This window comes from Prionailurus viverrinus, chromosome D4 (genome assembly GCF_022837055.1).
Source record: "Prionailurus viverrinus isolate Anna chromosome D4, UM_Priviv_1.0, whole genome shotgun sequence".
NCBI classification, from domain to species: Eukaryota; Metazoa; Chordata; class Mammalia; order Carnivora; family Felidae; genus Prionailurus; species Prionailurus viverrinus.
In genome coordinates, this window is record NC_062573.1 from 25,423,975 (window position 1) to 25,444,992 (window position 21,018).

The 21,018-nt window shown below is 36.0% G+C and overlaps 1 protein-coding gene across 1 annotated transcript in view; it reads left to right on the top strand.

Moving 5' to 3' along the window:
• Positions 1-21,018, top strand: part of TEX10 (testis expressed 10) — a 58,732-nt gene that overhangs the window by 22,604 nt on the left and 15,110 nt on the right. The window contains exons 6-11 of the mRNA XM_047829968.1: positions 6,864-7,102; positions 7,856-7,991; positions 9,796-9,971; positions 11,499-11,676; positions 16,372-16,460; positions 18,059-18,192. Coding sequence (XP_047685924.1) covers positions 6,864-7,102; positions 7,856-7,991; positions 9,796-9,971; positions 11,499-11,676; positions 16,372-16,460; positions 18,059-18,192 — 952 coding nt within the window. The remainder of the gene's footprint in view (positions 1-6,863; positions 7,103-7,855; positions 7,992-9,795; positions 9,972-11,498; positions 11,677-16,371; positions 16,461-18,058; positions 18,193-21,018) is intronic.

Genomic DNA, 21,018 nt, shown 5'->3' on the forward strand with positions numbered 1-21,018 from the left:
TAAGCAGGCTCCAGGCTGTCAGCGTGGGGCTTGAATCCATGAACCTGGGAGATCTTGACCTGAGTCAGATGCTCGATGAGCCACCCAGGCACCCTGATAGCTCTCTTAAGTGCTAAGTAATGCTTCATTATATGGGTAGGTCACAGTTTATGTACGCACTCGCCTACTTCCTGAAGGATCTCTTGGTTGCTTCCATGTTTCCCTTCCTTTTTAAGGCTAAATAATACTCCACTGTATGTATATACCATATTTTGTTTATCCATTCATCTGTCAATGCACTTTTGGTTGGTTTCCACCTTTTGGTTATTGGGAATGATGCTGTTGTAAACATTGGTCTTCAAATATCCATTTGAGTTCCTGCTTTCAGTTCTTCCCTGTATATCAAAGGATATAATTTGTCATTGAAAATACAGACATTTTAAAAATGCATTGTAGTCATCTGTAAGAAAACTCTTTTTTTGCTCAAAATGCATGAACCTACGTGGTGATGGTCTTTAACAAGATAATTATAATATGTACCGGGAGCAGATACTATAACTGAACTAACATAAGTTCATTCCTTGGTGAGTTCTAGAGATGCAGTGGTCACACAAAGAAAACCATTTGCTACAAATAAAGAGATCATGGGGAATAGCTTCCAAATGCATGACTCCCTGAATATGGGTGAGCAGGTTCTTTTTATTTGGGGTTTAGGATGAATATTCAGAAAGGGGGGCTTTGTCATCGCATGTACAGGCAGGCATAAATTTGCACAGACATACTTAGACTGTTTTTGCATTCCTTTTGTTCCCTTAAAATCCTTAACTACTAAAGTTTTTGCATTTCTTTGTACTTCTGCTAGGAAGTTTTGTAAAAAGTGTCCTTAGGCTTAGTAGAACCAGTGGGGCACAGATCACAGAAACTAGCTGGGGCCTAAATGACTTCTCTTGTGTCCTGAAAACTGTGTCTTTCTTTTACTTGGGACTCCAAATCTTTCTGTTCACAACAGCTAAGTCTTGCCTTTGGTGTATGAATCGGCTTGTGAGAGCAAGCTGACTGGAGTCATCCACTAGTTGGGATGATTTTCTAGTATGCTGGGAAAATTAATTTCTTTTTTGAGTGGGAATGGAGAGCTTTGATTTGGCAAGTTGTCATTAAGTGGTGGTTTGGTTGTTGGGAATTTAGTACAAAGGGTATTAGAAAAAGATTGATTTTCTGCTTATGGCAGTGACAAAGTTTTTTTAGAAATTTTATTTTTTTTAATAGGTGTACTTTTTCCTTTCTCCTTTTTTTTTTTTTTTGTTTAAATTTTATTTATTTTTGAGGGGGGGGGCATAGAGGGAGAGAGAGAGAATCCCAAGCAGTCTCCACGCTGTCAACACAGAGCCCGACACAGGGCTTGAACTCCTGAACCATGAGATCATGACCTGAGCCGAAATCAAGAGTTGGATGCTTAACCTACTGAGCCACCCAGGCGCCCTTATTTGTTTTAAAAAAGTGAGCTATGTTAAAGAAACATAATAAATACTAGTTCAGACTGTATATGAATGATTAAATTTTAGAAAAAGTTACTGGCAAATAAATTTATTTGTGGGACCCTGAAGACAGAATAGAGCCCAGAGAAAGAGTGCAGCAGGAATTGAGTACTTAAAGAAGCAGAATTCAAAAGGAAATTGACTTGCAGTTACATGTATAGAAGAAATCTGAGCTTCCTATAATTAAAATTGAGTAGCAATGCCTGTTAAGGCCAAAAGAAAAGATATTTGGAAGAGTATAAAGTTTATTTGGTAAAAAGGAAGTTTATTGGATGTATTATATGTAGAAAGTTTTCCTAACTAGCTTGTTTGTTTTTTTAAGTTCATCTTTATTTATTTTGTGAGAGATAGAGAGCAAGCGGTATAGGGGAAGAGAGAGAGGGAGACAGAATCCCAAGCAGGCTCTGCACTGACAGTGCAGAGCCTGATGCGTGGCGCAAACTCAGAACTGCAAGATCAAGAACCCAACTAAAGTCAGATGCTTAACTGACTGAGCCACCCAGGTACCCCTTCTAAATAGTTTAAATAAGGACTCCCATTGAATATTCAGAATCTGAAATTTTTAGGGGCAGATACTACTTTGGGAGAACCTTAAGATAACAAATTAGGTTGGGAGTGGGAAAGAAGCTTATGGGGATATCCTATAAACAGTAGATCATAGTTGCTATTGTGAGACAGTTTGTTATAGTTAGCTGGCTTACTCTTATGTCAGTTATCTAAGACAGCGGTTCTCAAAGTGTAGTCTGTGATCTCTGGGGTCTCCAAGGCCAGAACTATTTTCACAATTATATCATTAAGACATTGTTTGCCTTTTTGATTGTTCTGACATTTGCACTGATGGTACAAAAGCAGTGGTGGATAGGACTGCCGGTGTCTTAGCATGAACTAGGGCAATGGCGCCAACTGTACTAGTAAAACATCGTATTCTTCACCACCATGCACTCACTTAAAAATGTCCTTAATGAAGCAGTAAAAACTACTAATTTTAAGTCATGACCCTTGAGAACACATTTTTTTTATATTCAGTGTGACAAAGTGTGTGTAAAGTAATTTGAATGCATACCATGGGATGATGGTTGTCTCAAGGAAGTACACTTTTGTGATTATTCTACTTGGGAGTATTTTTCTGTGATGGACATAATTTTAACTTGAAAGAATGACTACCAGACGAACTGTGGATTCAGACTTGGATATTTGGCAGTTATTTTCTCAAAATGAACAAAGAGCCTATCAATTCCAAGAAAACGGCTGACAGTATTTATGCCAGTGACAAAATTTGAGCTTGTTTCAAACCAAAATCAGTATTTTGGAGAACTTGTATCCATCACCTAAGTTCTGTCCATGTATTTCCTATGTTTATGCTCTTCATTTTTTCATATGTCTGTTTCCATCTATCTGGGACCATTCAGAATCTGCTGGAGGTTATTTTTGCTTAATTGTTTTGTCTAAAATATATATATACATATTTTTCATTTCTAAAGAGTGTTCGAGCAGAGCATAGTACTCTAGGTTTGGCAGTTTTCTTTAATCACACTGACAATAACACTTTACTGTCTGCAGATTTTCATTTTCTGTTAAGAAGTCAGTTATGAGTCTAACTGTTGTTACTTTAAAAGCTTCCTATTCACACTCCCCATGAATTTTCTTTTTGTTTTTTGCAGTTTTCACAGTGATGTATCCAGGTGGGGTTTTTGTTTTTTATTTTTTTTTATTCTCCTTGGGATTCAGTGAACTTAAATCTGAGATCTTAAATCTTGATTGGAATATCTTTAAACAGATCTGATAAATTCTCATTTTAAAAAAAATTGCAGTCACATTTCTCTCCTGTAAAGACTGATTAAACATGTTAACATGTTACATTTACTTACTGCATCTTTCTTCTCTTTCTTTCTTTCTTTCTTTCTTTCCTTAAATCTCCTATGTTCTAGCTTTTAATTCTTCAGTTTTGTTCAACTGAGCTCAGACACAAATACACTGAATTTTTGTTTTTCATTTGTAGAATTTTTGTCCATTTGCTCCTAGCACCTTTTGTTGAAAAGACTTCATTCTCCACTGAGTTGCTTTTGGTCTTTTGTCAGAGATGAGTTGATTATATTTTTACAGGTCTGTTTTGGAGCTCTTTGTTCCATTAACCTACGTGTGTCTGTTCTTTCACCAATTCCATGCTGTCTTTGTTACTGTAGTTGTATATGGTAACTCTTGAAATTGGGTAAAATAAGTCCTCCAGCTTTGTTCTACTTCTATCTTGGGTGTTTTAGGTCTTTTGCCTTTCTATATAAACTTCGGAATCAATTTATTGATAACTACAAGTAGCTTGCTGGGATTTTGATTTGAATTGTGTTGACTCTGTAGAGCTAATTGGGAAGAATTGTTACTCAAACCAGTGGTAGAAAACAAAATTGGGATTACGTTTTATCTGAGAGCTGTTTTTATTTCTGGTTTACCTTTACCCTGGATAACATGAAAGTTCCGGTGTTTGGCAGGCCCTGCGCTTTGACTTTTCCCTGTGAGGCCACTAAAAGGTTACTTCAGTTTTGCAGTTTTTTCTTTGGAATTGGCAGCTGCCCTAAGGACAGAGCCTTGAGTGCTAGTATCTTGCTTTTTTCCTAGGTTTTTGGGCCCAGTAAATGTTTATTATCTTAGCTCTTGAGCTTTTGAGTTTTTTTTTAATGTTTATTTATTTTGAGAGAGAGAGAGAGAGCACAAGTGGGAGAGAGGGGCAGAGAGAGAGAGAGAGAGAGAGAGAATCTCCCAAGCAGGCTCTGTGCTGTCAGTATGGATCCTGACACTGGGTTCGATTCCATGACCACGAGATCACAATGTGAGCCAATATCAGGAGTTGGGCACTTAACTGAGCCATCCAGGTGCCCCTGCTTTTGAGGTTTTTAAAAAATTTCATCTAGGGGCGCCTGGGTGGCGCAGTCGGTTAAGCGTCCGACTTCAGCCAGGTCACGATCTCGCGGTCCGGGAGTTCGAGCCCCGCGTCGGGCTCTGGGCTGATGGCTCGGAGCCTGGAGCCTGTTTCCGATTCTGTGTCTCCCTCTCTCTCTGCCCCTCCCCCGTTCATGCTCTGTCTCTCTCTGTCCCAAAAATAAATAAACATTGAAAAAATTTCATCTAGTTTTAAAGTTGTTTCCAGGAAGGGGATTACCTACATTTATCATTATTGAAAATTGGAGTATCCCCAGTGGCCTGCCTCCCTCATAGAATTGATGGTTGGTATATTTACTCTTAAAAATTTGTATAAATTATTGGAGGAGCAGAATGAATTCTCCCAAATTTGTAGTGTCCATTGAGACCTTCCAGACAGTAATAAATTATGCTGCTTGAGATAAATTTATGGTAGATCTTGGAAAGCTCTACTTGTGAAGAAATGTGGCAGTTGAGTTTTGAGTGGTCTAATTAATGTTAAAATGTGCCTTGGTTTTGGGCACTGGGCCGTTTGGCGAAAAACCTTGTAGAAATTTTGGGTTTGTGGTACAGACTGCTAGTTGTCTGTCCCAGTTCTCATTCCTTTCTTAATTTCCAGTGTTTAGGAATATGACCGTGCATAATAAAAACTAGATTTCTCATCTTCTTTTGCAGCTAGGAGTGGTTATGTGAGTAATCTGTTAAATAGTTTGGACTTTTATCTCTGTTGTCAAACTTGTACATTGAGCTGTCTGTTGGCCATCTCTGCCTGGATTTATACCAGAAACACTGCAAGCCCAACATAATCAAAAGTAATATTTATTTTCTGGATCTCTGCTACTTCATTTATCCAGTCACCAATGCTGGAACTTCTGACTCCTCCAAATCCCACTGTCCCCAAACTCACACACATATATATACTTCAGACTTCAAATCCAGCTAATTTTTATTCTTTCTAAATGTCCTGCCTTCTCCCAGTCTATACCCAGCATTGACCCTGGTTCTTGCACTTGTCATCTCTTGCCTAGATTGCTACAAGAGCCATACAATTGCTCCTTTGTTTATAGTTTTTTAAAATTTATTTTTTTTATGTTTATTTATTTTGAGAGAGAGCACGTGCACATGCACCCAGGAGAGGGGCAGAGAGAGAGGGAGAGAATCTCAAGCAGACTCTGTGCCGTCAGCACAGAGCCTGACACAAGGCTCCATCTCATGAAGTGTGAGATCATGACCTGAGCCAAAATCAAGAGTAAGATGCTGAACCGACAGCCACCCAGGCGCCCCGTTTGTAGTTTTGTAACTCTCATTTTTCCTTTTCCATCCACAGAATCGCCCATCTGAAATAAGTTTTCAGTCATGCTTGCATAATTAATTTTAGTGCCCTTAGCCTCCCAGACTCTTTGTAATGTGGTTCCATTTTACCTTTCCAGCTCATTTGTCATTCCTAACCCTACATTTGATGCTCTAATAGCACCAGATTTCTTTTTTTTTTTTTTTTAATTTTTTTTAATGTTTGTTTATTTCTGAGACAGAGACAGAGCACGAGTGGGGGAGGGGCAGAGAGAGAGAGAGAGAGACAGACAGACAGACACAGAATCAGAAGCAGGATCCAGGCTCTGAGCTGTCAGCACAGAGCCCGACGCAGGGCTTGAACCCATGAACCGCGAGATCATGACCTAAGCTGAAGTCAGACACTTAACCTACTGAGCCACCCAGGCACCCCAGAGAGATTTTTTTTACTTTAATTAACTTTACATTTTTCTAAACATGAAATAAATAGGGCCTGCTGTTGAATATACCATATTCTGAAATGGGGATTTATAGTCTAAGTCACAAGTTTTCTTTTTGAAGTACTGTATTTGAGATATCTTTTTTGAAATTTTTTTCAAAGTCTGAAATAAATGTTTTATTTGGCTGGGAAAAGTGATTTTCATATGTGTATCATATACATTGTTTCAGAACATTGCTTATCTGGACCAGTCTCTTTCTGTCACACATACGGAAATTGTGGCCAGGAGAAATTAGTGATTACGTTGATGAGGTAGAAGCAGAGTCAGGATCTGCCGTGACCTACATCCAAATACAAGTATCTGCCTTAAAAAAATCTTCAAGCATGTTGAGGTTCTCAAGTCTTATCTCCAAATTGCATTTAGGATTACCAAGCATTGTTACAAAGACCTTTACCTTTTGTGTAAAGAGTAACTTGGGTAATTAACTGAGCAGGATACATTGTAATTCGTGTCTTATTAACAACCTTGATTCTATAAGGGATGGTTTATTTACAAAACAGTGGCCTAAACCTTGCCTCCATACCTGTCTTGGCAATTTATTTTAGAAGGAAATATTTTTTGACCCATTGATAGATTATTTTTAAGTATTCTAAGTGAAGCAGGCGTGGTAGATATAACATGTTATAGATGTATTTTTCTTTGTTTTTAGCATCAAGCATTGCACAATTCTCTCCAATAATGTAGATCATCTTTTACTGAATTTAACGCTGTCTGATATCATGGTCTCCTTGGCAAATGCCTCAACTTTACAGAAGGATTCCAACTGGATAGAAATGATAAGGAAATTTGTGACAAAGACCCTTGAAGATGGCTTTAGGCTAAATAGTAAGCAGCTAAACAGATTGCTTGGAGTATCATGGAGATTAATGCAGATACAACCTAACAGAGGTAGGTGTTCTTGCTTTGTCCTTATTTAAGAGAGGAGCTCTTATGCATGCTATTAGGGTCTAGCTTTGAATTGATGACTTTCACACATTTCATGTAGACAAGTTAATTACATTCAAACCTTAAAAGTTAGCTAGTATAATTATAAATGGACTATCTACTTGAACACTGAAATGGTTATTACTCGGCATCTCTTTCTCAGGTGAGTAGGTCCACTGTGAAGCAATATGATTAAATTTCTAGTAGATTACAGACTTGAGTAAAAGGAGGTAGGTATTACTTCAGAATGGTATTGAGCCTAATGATAAAGAAATACACTTTTCTGGTCTAGTTTGATTAGAAATTGAGCACTTTCCCCTTTTATCCATATAGAATGAGTTGAATCCTGCCTGTCTCTACCTTTCTGCTAGCCTGAAGTTATGTCACATAAAGTATTTTTAGTGTGATTTATGAATTCTTTTCATTCAAAAACAAAGATTTCCTGTTTGGTTCCCATCTTATTCATCTTTCTAATATCTTGGTTTTTGTCATCATTACATAGGTTTGTTGTCCCTTACAAAAAATTACACTGTAGTCTCAGGTTGCAGTCTGACTTTTATATTAACTCATTACTATTGGACTTCAGTGGTAGTATCATTTTGTGACTAAGATCTGCTTTGTCATAGGAACAAAGTAAAGTGCTTCTGTGCTTTTAGAGGAATTTGGGAGCTGGTGAAGAAACATTTTTGATTAATATACAGTTGTTTTTGTATTTAGAGGCTACAGAGTCTCTCATCAAGGCAGTTTATACATTGTATCAGCAGAGAGGCCTTCTCCTTCCAGTTCGAACTTTGTTACTAAAGTTTTTCAGTAAAATCTATCAAAAAGAAGAACTGAGATCTTACAGAGTCAGGTAAAGTTTCATTTATTTTACCTTTCTTTTTTGGTGGAGTTATTTTGTAGTCTACTTAAGATACTAGAGTGGTAAAAATCTTTGGAGATGTTCATTCTTTTTATTTTGTTTGGCTGCATATAAGAAAAGATATAAAATTGTATATAGAAACATGCATAGTAGTGCCAGTAATCTTTATGTGCACCACCAGCAGATTAAAAGCCTCTTTGAGCTTATATTTCCACTTGTCCACTTACAACTTAAGGTCAGTTGGAGTAACCTATAGCAGCCTCAGCTTTTTCTTTTGCTTTCTGTAAAAACTATGGAGGTTGAACTATTAGCTATTAGTGGCATATTGGGGCATATGGTGTAAGAATGAAGACGATAGAAGATGAAAAAGTTTCGGGCTTAGTTTGGTGCTATCAGTTGAGATGGATAACACAAAGAGTAGAACTAAGGAATTAATTTTTTGATATGGTGAATTTGAGATACAGTTTGGAAGTCAGGAAGATATGTTTAGGTGGAAGATAAGGTTTGGGGATACCTGAGCATATGTAGGTAGTTGTTGAAACATATTTGAGTCTTTAGTAGAAGCTGGGTGCTTTTCATAATTTATCTAAATCTCATATTCCTACTTTGAGGTGTAGATACTGTTAATTTCGTTTTGTAGGAGGAAACTGAAGCTTAGTTTAATAAGTTGGTGAGTGTCCTATAATTAATGGGAAACAGAGCTGAGACTTAGGTTTAGGTCTGACAGCAAAGGTCATGCTTAATTCACTAAGCTCTTGGGGTACAGCAAAAGTGATTGCTGTTGCCTGAGTGAAGAGACATTGGAGCTTTAGCAAGTATAAGTACAGTTGATCCTTGAACAGTGTGGGGATTAGGACACTGACCCCCCTCCCCATTACAGTTGAAAAACTATGTAACTTTTGACTCCCTCAGAACTTAACTACTAATAGCCTACTGTTGACTAGAAGCCTTACCGATAAGTTGATAAACATATTTTGTATGTTATATATATTATATATTGTATTCTTACAATAATACCTAGCTTAATGTTTTCAGTGTTTCTAGGGTGTGCAGTTTGTGAGGTTTTCACAAAAAAATTTCCAGTATATTTATTGAAAAAAACCTGCATGTAAGCAGACCCATGCAGTTCAAAACCATATTGTTCAAAGGTCAACTGTATACTGAAGAACTAAAATAACACAGGTTTGAAACCATTTAGTGTGAGAGCACCCTACATGGAATGCATTATTGAGTTAGTATAACAGCTAATACTGTAAGGATAAATAGAACACAAAGAGCAGTAGTAGGGTCTATTTTTGAAGATAAACATGCAATTTAGATAGTGCCCCAAATTGCATGCTCTTTTTAAGTGAGTGGTTAAAACCTTGGAAAATGCTACAGCTGAATAAATGATGCTTCTGGTCTTATAAACTCTAAAATGTTTAAATGAGTACATGTTGGGACGCCTGGGTGGCTCAGTCGGTTGAGCGTCCGACTTCGGCTCAGGTCATGATCTCGCGGTCTGTGAGTTCAAGCCCCGTGTCGGGCTCTGGGCTGATGGCTCAGCGCCTGGAGCCTGCTTCTGATTCTGTGTCTCCCTCTCTCTCTGACCCTCCCCCATTCGTGCTCTGTCTCTCTCTGTCTCAAAAATAAATAAATGTTAAAAAAAAAATTTTTTTTAAATGAGTACATGTTGTGTTCTTGGTAGATAATAATGTCACTCTGTGGTATATTTAAGTTAAAAATTTTGTTTGTTTGTTTAAACTTATTTCTCTTGTCTTTATACTTTATTTTGTTCTTCCTTGGTGTTTCTTAGATATCGTAGTAAGGTGTTATCCCGTTGGCTGGCTGGTTTACCGTTGCAGCTTGCTCATCTTGGCTCCCGAAATCCTGAGCTCTCAACACAGCTTATTGATATCATCCATACTGCAGCAGCACGAGCAAATAAAGAATTACTAAAAAGTTTACAAGCTTCTGCTCTCCGAATCTATGGTAAGAGTTTAACTGTGTAGGTAACCATTGATCTACCCTGCATTAGGAAAGAAGTTTCTTTAAAAAAAAAAATTTTTTTTTAATGTTTATTTATTTTTGAAGGAGAGAGAGACAGAGTGTGAGCGGGGGTGGGGCAGAGAGAGAGGGAGACAGAATCTGAAGCAGGCTCCAGGCTCTGAGCTTTCAGTACAAAGCCATGTGGGGATCAAACACACAAGCTGTGAGATCATGACCTGAGCCGAAGTCGGCTGCTTAACTGACTGAGCCACCCAGGCACCCCTAGGAAAGAAGTTTCTAAGTGGAACTCTTTAGGTTTGCCTTTCCTTTGAATTATTATAAATTATTCACACCATGGTTAAAGTGCCAGAACAAAATATCAAATAGTAAATTCATTTTCAATAGTAAGTATTTTTTATTAGGATACTTTTAGAAGGTTAATGGTTGTAGATGCTTCTTGGATTCTTAAATTGTCTTTTCAGCCACATGCTGTTTACAAATTCAAAACTGATCAGGTATTTAAAGAAAATTCCTTTGAAGCTTTGGCAGCAAATTAATCATAAAGGATATTTTGTATGACTTCTATATATTTATACCTTTTTATTCATCCTTGGAACTATTTTATATGTTAAGCAAAAATACCAATAAAAGCATATTGGGAGGTATTACATATATATAATATGTATTTATTATTGAGATGTAATTCACAAACCATAAAATTTGCCCTTTTACAATGTATATTTCAGTGTTTTTAACATATTCCCAAAGTTGTGCAGTCACCACTGTCTGATTCCAGAATATTTTTATCACCCCAAAAAGAAATTAAACCCATTAGTAGTCCTTCCCCAGCTCCTGGCAACCACCAATCTACTTTCCTGTCTCTATGGATTTGCCTGTTCCGGACATTTGTTATAAATGGAATTACATAATGTAGAGCCTTTTGAATCTGGCTACTTTTACTTAATGTACTGTTGGCAGTATACATGCATATTGTAGTGTGCATGTATCTGTACTTTTTTTTTTTTTTTTTTTGCTGAGTACTAGTATTCCACTCTATGAATCTGTCACTTATATTTACCTATTCATTAAGTGATGGACATTTGGTTTGCTTCCATCCTTTTTGGGTTATATTTTTAAGTCTTTTTTTTTCACTACTGCTTATATGTAGATGTCTTCTGCTTTAAATTAGGTTGATATTGTAATTGTCACTGTTTAGCAAAAGCGCTTGTTTTTTACCGTTTTACTTTGGTTCAATCCCTTTACCCCATCAAAGTTATTATTTCAGACATTGACACTTGGATGTTGTGGAATTACTACAGTGTTAAATAAATATATCTTTAATAATGTTCATTGTTTTACTTTAGAAAATAAGTCCTACATATACTTTATGATAAAACTTTTTTATGTAGATGATAAGTTGAAATTCAGTTTAGTACAGTAAAAAGTAAGCAAGCACTCAATCTGCTTTACTAATTTAATCTCTGTATATGTTTTATAGTTGACTTTAATATGTGTTACCTACCCCACTAGATCCACAAGAAGGCACTGTGGTGGTTCTTCCAGCAGACTCTCAGCAGCGTTTGGTCCAGCTTGTATATTTTCTACCAAGTCTGCCTGCTGATTTACTTTCTCGGTTAAGTCGTTGCTGTATTATGGGAAGACTCAGTTCAAGTTTGGCTGCCATGCTTATCGGGATACTGCACATGAGGTAGCATCCTCAAGTGAGCTATATTTTAAGTATATAGTCTTTTCTCCCATGCCTTTTACTGGCAGTGTGTAAATTACAGAAGGCTTATACTGCTACTAACTTCATTTGCTTCATTTGCTCTTAATGCAACATTTAAAGCTCTTCATCCTATTATTGCTAGATAAAGTTCACTGGAGTAAGACTGTTTCAAGTTTTTTAGTGATTTGTATAGATAGAAATTATCTATAATTTGTACATAATGTACAGATTTTAAATTCTCAAAAGCCTGTAGTAAGGGTTCAGTGGCAGGTGAGAGTACTATGCTTAAATAAAACCTTTGGTGTTAATGGGATTGTGATACAGACCTTCTTTTCAGGGACCTCCAAATTTAACGTAGCTGGTGAAATAAATACGTTTGTGACTCAGGCGAGGAATCAGTTGAAATCTCTTTTTGTGTGTGTGTGGTTAGATGTAGATAACATAAAACTTAACCATTTTAACCGGTTTTAAGTATACAGTTAAAACTGTGCAGTGGCATTAAGTACTTTCACATTGTTGTGCAGCCAGCACCACTGTCCATCTCCACAACTTTTTTATCATTCCATTACTGCATGCGTTAAACAGTAACTCCTCATCCCCCTCTCCCCCAGCCCTTAGTAACCACTGTTCTATCTTCATGATAAAAAAAATAAATAATGTTTATTTTTGAGAGAGAGAGAGAGAGAGAGAGAGAGAGATCACGTGATGGGGAGGGGCAGAGAGAGGGAGATACAGAATCCAAAGCAGGCTCCAGGCTTCAGTCTGTCAGCACAGAGTCCAGCGTGGGGCTTGAACTCACAAACTGAACTGTGAGATCATGATCTGAGCCAAAGTCAGACTCTTAACCGACTGAGCCACCCAGACACCCCTTCATGATTTAGAGTATTCTAAGTACCTCATATAAATGGAATCATACTATATATGACCTTTTGTGTCTTGCTTATTTCACTCAGCATAACTCTTCAAGGTACATCCACATCGTATCATGTATCAGAATTTCCTTTTTAAGGTTGACTTAATGTTCCAGTATATGTATATACTACATTTTGTTTATTTTTCCCTTGATGGAAACTTGGTTGTTTCCATCTTCTAGCTTTTGTGAATAATGCTGCTGTGATCATTGGTGTACAGATATCTGTTTGAGTCCTTGCTTTAAATTCTTTTGGCTATATACCCAGAAGTGGAATTGTTGGGTCACATGGTAATTCTCTAATTCTTCGAGGAACTGCTGTAACGTGTTCCACGGTGGCTGCCTCATTTTACTCTTTTTTTTTTTTTTCAATGTTTATTTATTTTGGGGACAGAGAGAGACAGAGCATGAACGGGGGAGGGGCAGAGAGAGAGGGAGACACAGAATCGGAAACAGGCTCCAGGCTCTGAGCCATCAGCCCAGAGCCTGACGCGGGGCTCGAACTCACGGACCGCGAGATTGTGCTGGCTGAAGTCGGACGCCTAACCGACTGCGCCACCCAGGCGCCCCTCATTTTACTCTTAAATGTTTTATAACAGTGTTTCATATTGTGGGTATTCAAAGTATCCTTAAACACCTTATGTTTGTATCATTAGGCATAATATTTTTAGTGTTCAGTAAGATTTATTATTGATTGTGGCTCATAGGGTCTAATATGGTTTTAGGGAGAAATTGAAATCTATGTGGTATCTGGAAAGTTTAAAGACTAATAACTTCCTTGTGACTTGTACAATACAGATCCTCTATCCTGGTTAAATAGGAGTAGCTCACTTTATTGGTAGACTTCCTTTAGCTTGTTTGACAGTCACCTCTTACCATTATAAGACATATCTTGGAATCAGTCACCTAAAGTGTGATTTATCTTTCTTTTTAGCTAGCAGAAGAGAGCTATCGGCAATGTGTTTGTTTATATGTGAAAATCACTCTTATTTCTTCTGTGTGCGTGTGCATTAGAGAGACTTGGTCTTACCTTTAAGTGTTTTAAGCATATATTAGTTTCAGTGTTTTTCTTTCTAAGGGAAAAAAATCCTCGTCTAGTAAGCAGTTATTTAGCAGGCCTTTAAAAAAATTAAATGTGGTTTCTTTTTGTTACTGAAGTGGTTTTGTTTATTAACTTCCAGTAGAGGGCACTCTGTTCCTTTGATATAACTGGTGAAGGATCTGTTTTCACGTTGACTTAAAATCAGTTTTTGAACACTTCTTGAAACTAATTCTCTTTGGAAGCTATGTTTATATCTTTATCAATATCAGTTATGATTGACTTGATAACTTTTGCCAAGGATGTTTTCAATTTTTTTTTCTTTCTGTGGAGATTTGTGGTAACTATTGAGAAAATATATTTACAAATAGTCGGGATTCATAATCACCAAATTAAAAGCATATTGTCAATATAGTTAAAAATCTACCAAGTTAAATTCTGTTTTTTAGCAGAGTCTGTTAGTAGACTTCTCTCTCTGTAGATGTATTGTTCCCATTCAGATGAATCTTTTTTTTTTTTTTTTTTTCAGATGAATCTCTTTTTAAAAAAATAATACAAAATTAGGACTTCTGAACTTTCTTAGGCCAGTGACATCATTATATCACTTCCTAGATTCAGAATTTAACAATAATGTTTGTTTCCCTCAGACATACACTGGGTTATTTCATATCTGGTTTTCTTTTCAAAATACCCCCTTCTGTCCTCAACTATGACTATACACAAGCCAGTTGCTTTTCATAATCTTCCACCTGTACTGTTATAATATTCCATCTAACTTTTGCACTTTTGCCAGATTAATTTTCCTTAAATATTGCTTTAATTCTGATTTTTGTCTGTTACACTAAGTGTATTATGAGATCAGGTTCTTTTAGGTTTTGTAGTTCTGATGTCCTGTTTGTCTTTATCTGAGAGAGTTAACCCCAAAGAATAGTTTGTTCCATATGTGAAAAACCCATCAGCTAAAAACTGTTGGTATTCATCTTTTTATTTTTATTTTTTTTTCAACGTTTTAATTTATTTTTGGGACAGAGAGAGACAGAGCGTGAACGGGGGAGGGACAGAGAGAGAGGGAGACACAGAATCGGAAACAGGCTCCAGGCTCTGAGCCATCAGCCCAGAGCCTGACGCGGGGCTCGAACTCACGGACCGCGAGATCGCGACCTGGCTGAAGTCGGACGCCTAACCGACTGCGCCACCCAGGCGCCCCTGTATTCATCTTTTTAAAAGTGCAATTAGAGTTGTTGCCCCTATCTAATTTTTATCACCCACTTAAAGTCTTTTAGAGTTTGACTCCCCCTTCCCCCCCATACCATTCTCCTTGCGTTTTCCCCCTTACCTTTGCTCATTCCTTATCCTTTCTGCCCCTAGTTTATTTACAGCTGGATTGGGAAACATAAGACATAAATGTGGAGAGAATCCACACTGTTAGAGAAAAATCTGACAAGGGAGAAATTTGGGACTAAGAAATTTGGCCTGGTTTTTAAGTAGGGTAAATACATGACCTCCTCTGTCAGGAACAGTTTCAGTTTAGTTCTTTTGTCCCAGCTTACCTCAGAAGTGTTCTGGCTTTGACAGTATATATGGTCATCATAATTTTAAGGGCAGTGTGATATATTGCTTGTCATTTGTTGAAAGCAGTCTCTTAAATGGATTTTGCTACCTTTTTTAGCCACTGGATGGCACAGTTGCTTTCTGTTTTCACGGGGTCAAAAGCATATTAGTTTGTTTTCTAATTACCATTTTGTACTCTTTCCCATTGTGCATTTCTGGCTTTTTAAAATAACCTCTCAGTTTTTGTTACTCCTTCCATAAGTCTTTTGCTTATTGTGGGAATAATACTCACAAAAGGGTGTTTCCATTATTTTAACTGCCCAAATTTAAAGAATGGTAATAAATATTAGCTATTTTAACAGTAAATTAAGTGCTTCTAGTTGAATTAGAAACGCCCAATTTTGTCTGACATTTATTCAGATAACTGAAAAAATTTGTAGCCTCAGCTTGTTGGATCTGATCATTCTGAGCACCCCCCCCCACCCCTTTTTTTTTTGGCCATATCTGAGACTAACATTTGTTGTCTTTTCCCTTAGCCTTAACTTGAAGAGAGTTTTTAAAGGAATCACTGGAAACTGATCCCCTACCAGGAACCACATAATCCTCATTTAATGAGAAGCTGCTTTACATTTAGCTATTCCCCTAAGTATACCATGAATACTTAGCTGTGCTATTATGACGTAGACCCAGTTACAGCTTTGCACAGTATAGGAACACATGATTATCTTAGAATGACTTTACATGGAATATTCTTTGCCTAACCTAAGATACTTTTTGCTTAGTTAGGAAACGAGCTTGTTTAAACTTAGCTCATTTAAGTAAGCAAGGTAAGACTTTATGAAAATCAAGTAGCAGCCAAACCTGCTACTGAAAAGCAAAGCTTCATCTTGGCTCCTTGGAATCTCATTTTTGAATGGCATGGAAATTTTCTAATTTATACCATATATATGGATCAGTTATGCTTTTTCATGGATATTTTGCATAAGTATGTTAGAAGTTGAACTTCCTATATTCTGGTACTTGAGCCCTTATATTTAAAGTGAATATATACTATGGGTTTTTAAGTTATTAGTGCAGATTTGTTTTGAATAAAGAAAAATAGTTATGTATTGTGCTGTTTTTCAAAGTCTTCCAAGTTGGTCACCTCTGGTAATAATTCTCCTATTGTTTGTTATAGATCATCATTTTCTGGATGGAAGTATTCAGCTAAAGACTGGTTGATGAGTGATGTGGACTATTTCAGCTTCTTATTTTCAACACTTACAGGTAAAGTCATTCACCTGACAGATTAAGGAAAGGAAAAATCTGGTATAAAAGTTCCCCTAAGATTTACTGTCTTATCTGTTTGGTTCTAAGTGTTGAAGATGGTAAATAATCTATTTACCTTGAAATGATTTTTATGGCTAATAAGTGGGGATCTTTGAAGGAATATTTGTATTCTCCAGTGTCAGGCTTTTGAGGCAGGGATATACATGATTCATGTTTAAATCTCTCAGAGTACAAATACTCTGGAGATAATTTGAATGTCACATGATTATATTTTCATTTATTTCTAAGTCTAATTTCTCAACTTGATTATCTTGCTTTACAGTGAGTTGGACATACTTGACTCTTTCAGATAGGTGCAAACCTCATTGCATACTTTAAAAAGTTGATGAGCAGAATATCCATTTTAAAAATGTTTAAAATGTTCAACTTGATAGCAAGTACATCAGATTTCAATTAGCCATTTTCTACATTCCATTGCTCAAAAGCAAAGTTAGTAAAATGAATCTACAAATAAGTTAGATGTGTAAGTATTATTACTTTTGTTTTAAATGATTGTACTGTTTCAACATTTCTGTTGTATATTTGGAGGATAAAGATGACATTCTTTGACATTTTCTGAAGGCTTAAAATTTAGGAGATTTAATGAATAGGTTAAGATACTCCAGAAAAAACTTGACAAGTGCTGATAATGAGCTGAATCCAAGATACATACTACATATGCGGATAAACGAGTGTTTATATGATAGTTTTGGATGTACCCATTTGAGATAGAAGGCAGGGATTTTATGTTTTAATAGTGGTACGAGTCAAAAGGGTTAGTGGTTTTAGAAAGCTCGTTAGGAGTCAGTACTGTGATGTGGCCATCAAACTAGATGGTGACTCTTTAGGCTTAATGTCATGGAAATACAGTGATTTGAACATCAGAGCAGGCCACATCGCTGGTATTCTGATCCTTATGAGCACTGTCAGGAGATACTGTCAAGTTGTCTATGTAGGTCAGACCAAGTGTATGTAATAGGGGTGGTAAGAGGATCAGAAATTTTGCTGTATAAGGTGTAGTTGGAAGAACTACACATGTATTATCCAAAAAAAAAAAAAAAAAAAATCCAGAAGGGTTTAGGAGGGAGAGTTTTAAAACATTTGAAGGGCTATTAGAGCTCCTGGGTGGCTCAGTTGGTTAAAATATTTGAAGGGCTATTATACAAAAAAATATATAGATAGTATACATATGAAGGAGTGTATCATTTTACTTGTTGATTTGCTTTTTTAAACCTGCCATTAATGGAAAAGTTTATGCCTTTCACATTTTTTAAAGTAAAAGTGGTATGGTTCCCAGTATAAGGGGTAAAACTTAACTTGTTGCTGCATCATATATTAGGTCAGATCACATCCTTTGTGTACATAATTAATAGGAATTTTACTGCCTCCATTGTTAGCGATTCGTTTTTTAAAATATGTGAAAAGCAGAAACTCAGAGAAAGCAGAGTAGCTAAAGAATTTAAACTTGAAGGTACATGTCTATTTTTTAAAAATAAGAATGTCATTTGTTTTGTGATTTATTTTTTTTAAATTAACTTTCTTTGTACCTAAATTAGGGTTTTCAAAAGAGGAGTTGACTTGGCTTCAGAGCCTTCGAGGAGTTCCTCACGTCATCCAGACACAGCTTTCCCCTGTGCTTCTTTACCTTACTGACTTGGATCAGTTTTTACATCATTGGGATGTTACAGAGGTAATAGTGCATTTAAAAAGAAACTTATGATTATTAAAATTCTGTTCATCAACTACCAATAGTTACTATATATTAGGATTGCCTTGTAGGAGATCCTTTCAGAGATAAAGAGTAGTATAAGAAATGATCCACATTTTGAGAGCACTTATCTTGGATAGGAGATATATGTTTCTAAAAGAGGAGTGTTTTTCATTACTGGTTGCACTACTAGAACAGAATAAATTAGCAGTCTGAATGGTGGAGATAAATTTATTTTCTTTTATCTAGTATAGAATGGATAGGATAGATGCTTCTATGAAAAGGGAGAATTTGACTTAAGTCTTGAAGGATGCGTAAAACTACTTGGATTTGATATCTTTGAAGGTGACGTTTTTTAAAAAAGATTATTCTGCAATTCTTTTGGTTTTGAGAATTAGTACATAGTATATTAAAGATAATTTAAAGCCCTGTTTTTCATTAAGTTTTAAAGTTCAATCTACAAATCTTATTTTTAAGATAAATACAATAACTTTAAGCAGTCTTTTAAAATGGGACTTTGATTATCCTTTTATAAACTTAGTTAAAATTTTAAACCATTTAACCTTTGTTTAAAGTTTGTTTATTTTGAGAGAGAGCATGAGCACGAGCGGGTGAGGGGCAGAGAGAGAGGGAAAGAGAGAATCCCAAGAGGTTCCGCATCATTGGCGCAGAGCCCAGTGTGGGGCTCGAACTGTGCGCTGTGAGATCATTACCTGAGCGAAATCAAGAGTTAGATGCTTAACCAACTGAGCCACTCCGGTGCCCCATCAAGTAATTCAGTTTTCTGATAAAACTTCACAAATGTTAAAATATTAAATATAGACTAAATTAAGCTTTATAAAATATGATAAACCTTAAAAAAGTTATTTTAATACTTTATTTATTTATTTTGAGAAAGAATGAGTAGGGGCAGGGCAGAGAGAGAAGGAGACAGAGAATTCCAAGCAGGCTGTGCACTGATGGCACAGAGCCTGCCATGGAGCTTGAACTCCTGAACCATGAGATTGAGACCTGTGCCAAAGTCAGGAGTTGGATGCTCAACTGACTGAGCCACCCAGGCGCCCCTATAAATATAATAAATCTTAATAACTTAGGCTTTGGTACTGCTTATAGTAAAAATCAAATTAAAATCATAAGTTTTAAATTGGAATTATTAGGCTGATCTTTTACTGTAACGGAATAAATTGTGTTACATGTTACAGATATGTTAGCTAAATATGCAGAAACATAAACATTGATATAAGGTTTTGATTCTCTAAAACATTTCTATAATAATTAATTTCTATTATTTATTTTTTCATTTTTTTATTTCCTACATGAAAAATGCTTATGCAGTAAGAATGTACTAATATCATCCCAAGTAATTTTGGTTTGAACCTTTTTTGCAAATTCTCAGGTTATGTTCTCTGCTGGCTAGTTTCTTTTAATGATTTGGAAGGCCCTTGGTGAGAACACTGACTAATACAGTCTTTCCTTAAAGCTTATAATAGCTAGTTCAAAAGCTTTTTTTTTTTTTTTTTTTTTAACCTCTTTGTCATTATTCTCAACAGGGTAGTCTCTAGATTCAAGTTACATCCTACTTTTCTATTTTGTTGCTATAACAATTGATTTTACTCAGCTGATCTATTATTCTTTTATTCTGTTCTCAATATGCTTAATATTTTCCCATCTGTTAGGACAGTACCTTTTATAGATTTATAATACACTTTTCACTTTGCATTGTTTGACTCTGATCACAATTCTTAGGTATGCCAGTGAATTTATCTTCACTTTATTGCCCTAATGCCTGGTACTATGTTTATATGTATGTTCTCCAACAATACTGGACTTTAAAAAAGTGAAAAGAAATAATGAATTGGTTTAACATCTGAAATTTTATCTTACTTCATAGTAAATGAAGAGAGCTAAGATAGATCTCCTGAGGTTAAGGCCTAGAATATTAGATTGGAGGGATTGGGCTTGCCAACAGTAGTGAGAGTAGTTTTAAAGGACAGACTGTAATTAATGTATGTAAACCATCATGATGTATTGGAGAGAACACTGCATGGGATTATTGGGCTCCAGATTCCAGGCATAGACTTACCAGTGTCTAGTTTGGTAACTTGGACAAGTCATATAGCCTTTATCTGATTATTTAAATTTTTCATAAGCACATCATCTGTGTAAAGCCAAAATAAAATTGTCATGAAAATGTTATCAGCTGTATTTCTGAAGTGAACATTTCTCAAGGACGTGTATTAAACTTCAAGGTTGCTGTCTTTGAAATGTTAAGTCATAATTAGAAAAATCTGAAAGTCTCATTTTTAGTTTGTCAACTTAAGTGAAGATTCCAGTTTTCTTTTGGATAAATTTTATTATTTAAGTTGGCCTTTTCATGTGAAAATATTTGACATACACATAGTTTTGACATCCTTAATGTAAACATTTATTTTTCTAATTATTTCATTTGAACAAGTTATTAGGACTGGGATTGTTCAGTTGTTTTGTAGTTTCATCTGTTTAAGCCAAAGTGATTCTTTTTCAAATCAGACTTTTTGTTTTTGTTTTTGTTTTTTTGAGTAGGTATTCACAAAATACAATTCAGAACAGAGGATAATATTAAAAAAGTCTTCTTCCACTCCCTCTCAACTACCCATTTTTCCTCCCCGGTTTCTAAGTAAACGTGTTCTTTCAGATATCTTCTGCCTTCACAAATGACTAAATATATTGTCTTTTTTTTTTTTTTTTCTTTTTCAGAAGTAATATCCTTTATACGCTAACCTAGACCTTGTGATTTTCACTTGTATCTTTGTTATTATTTCTGAGCAC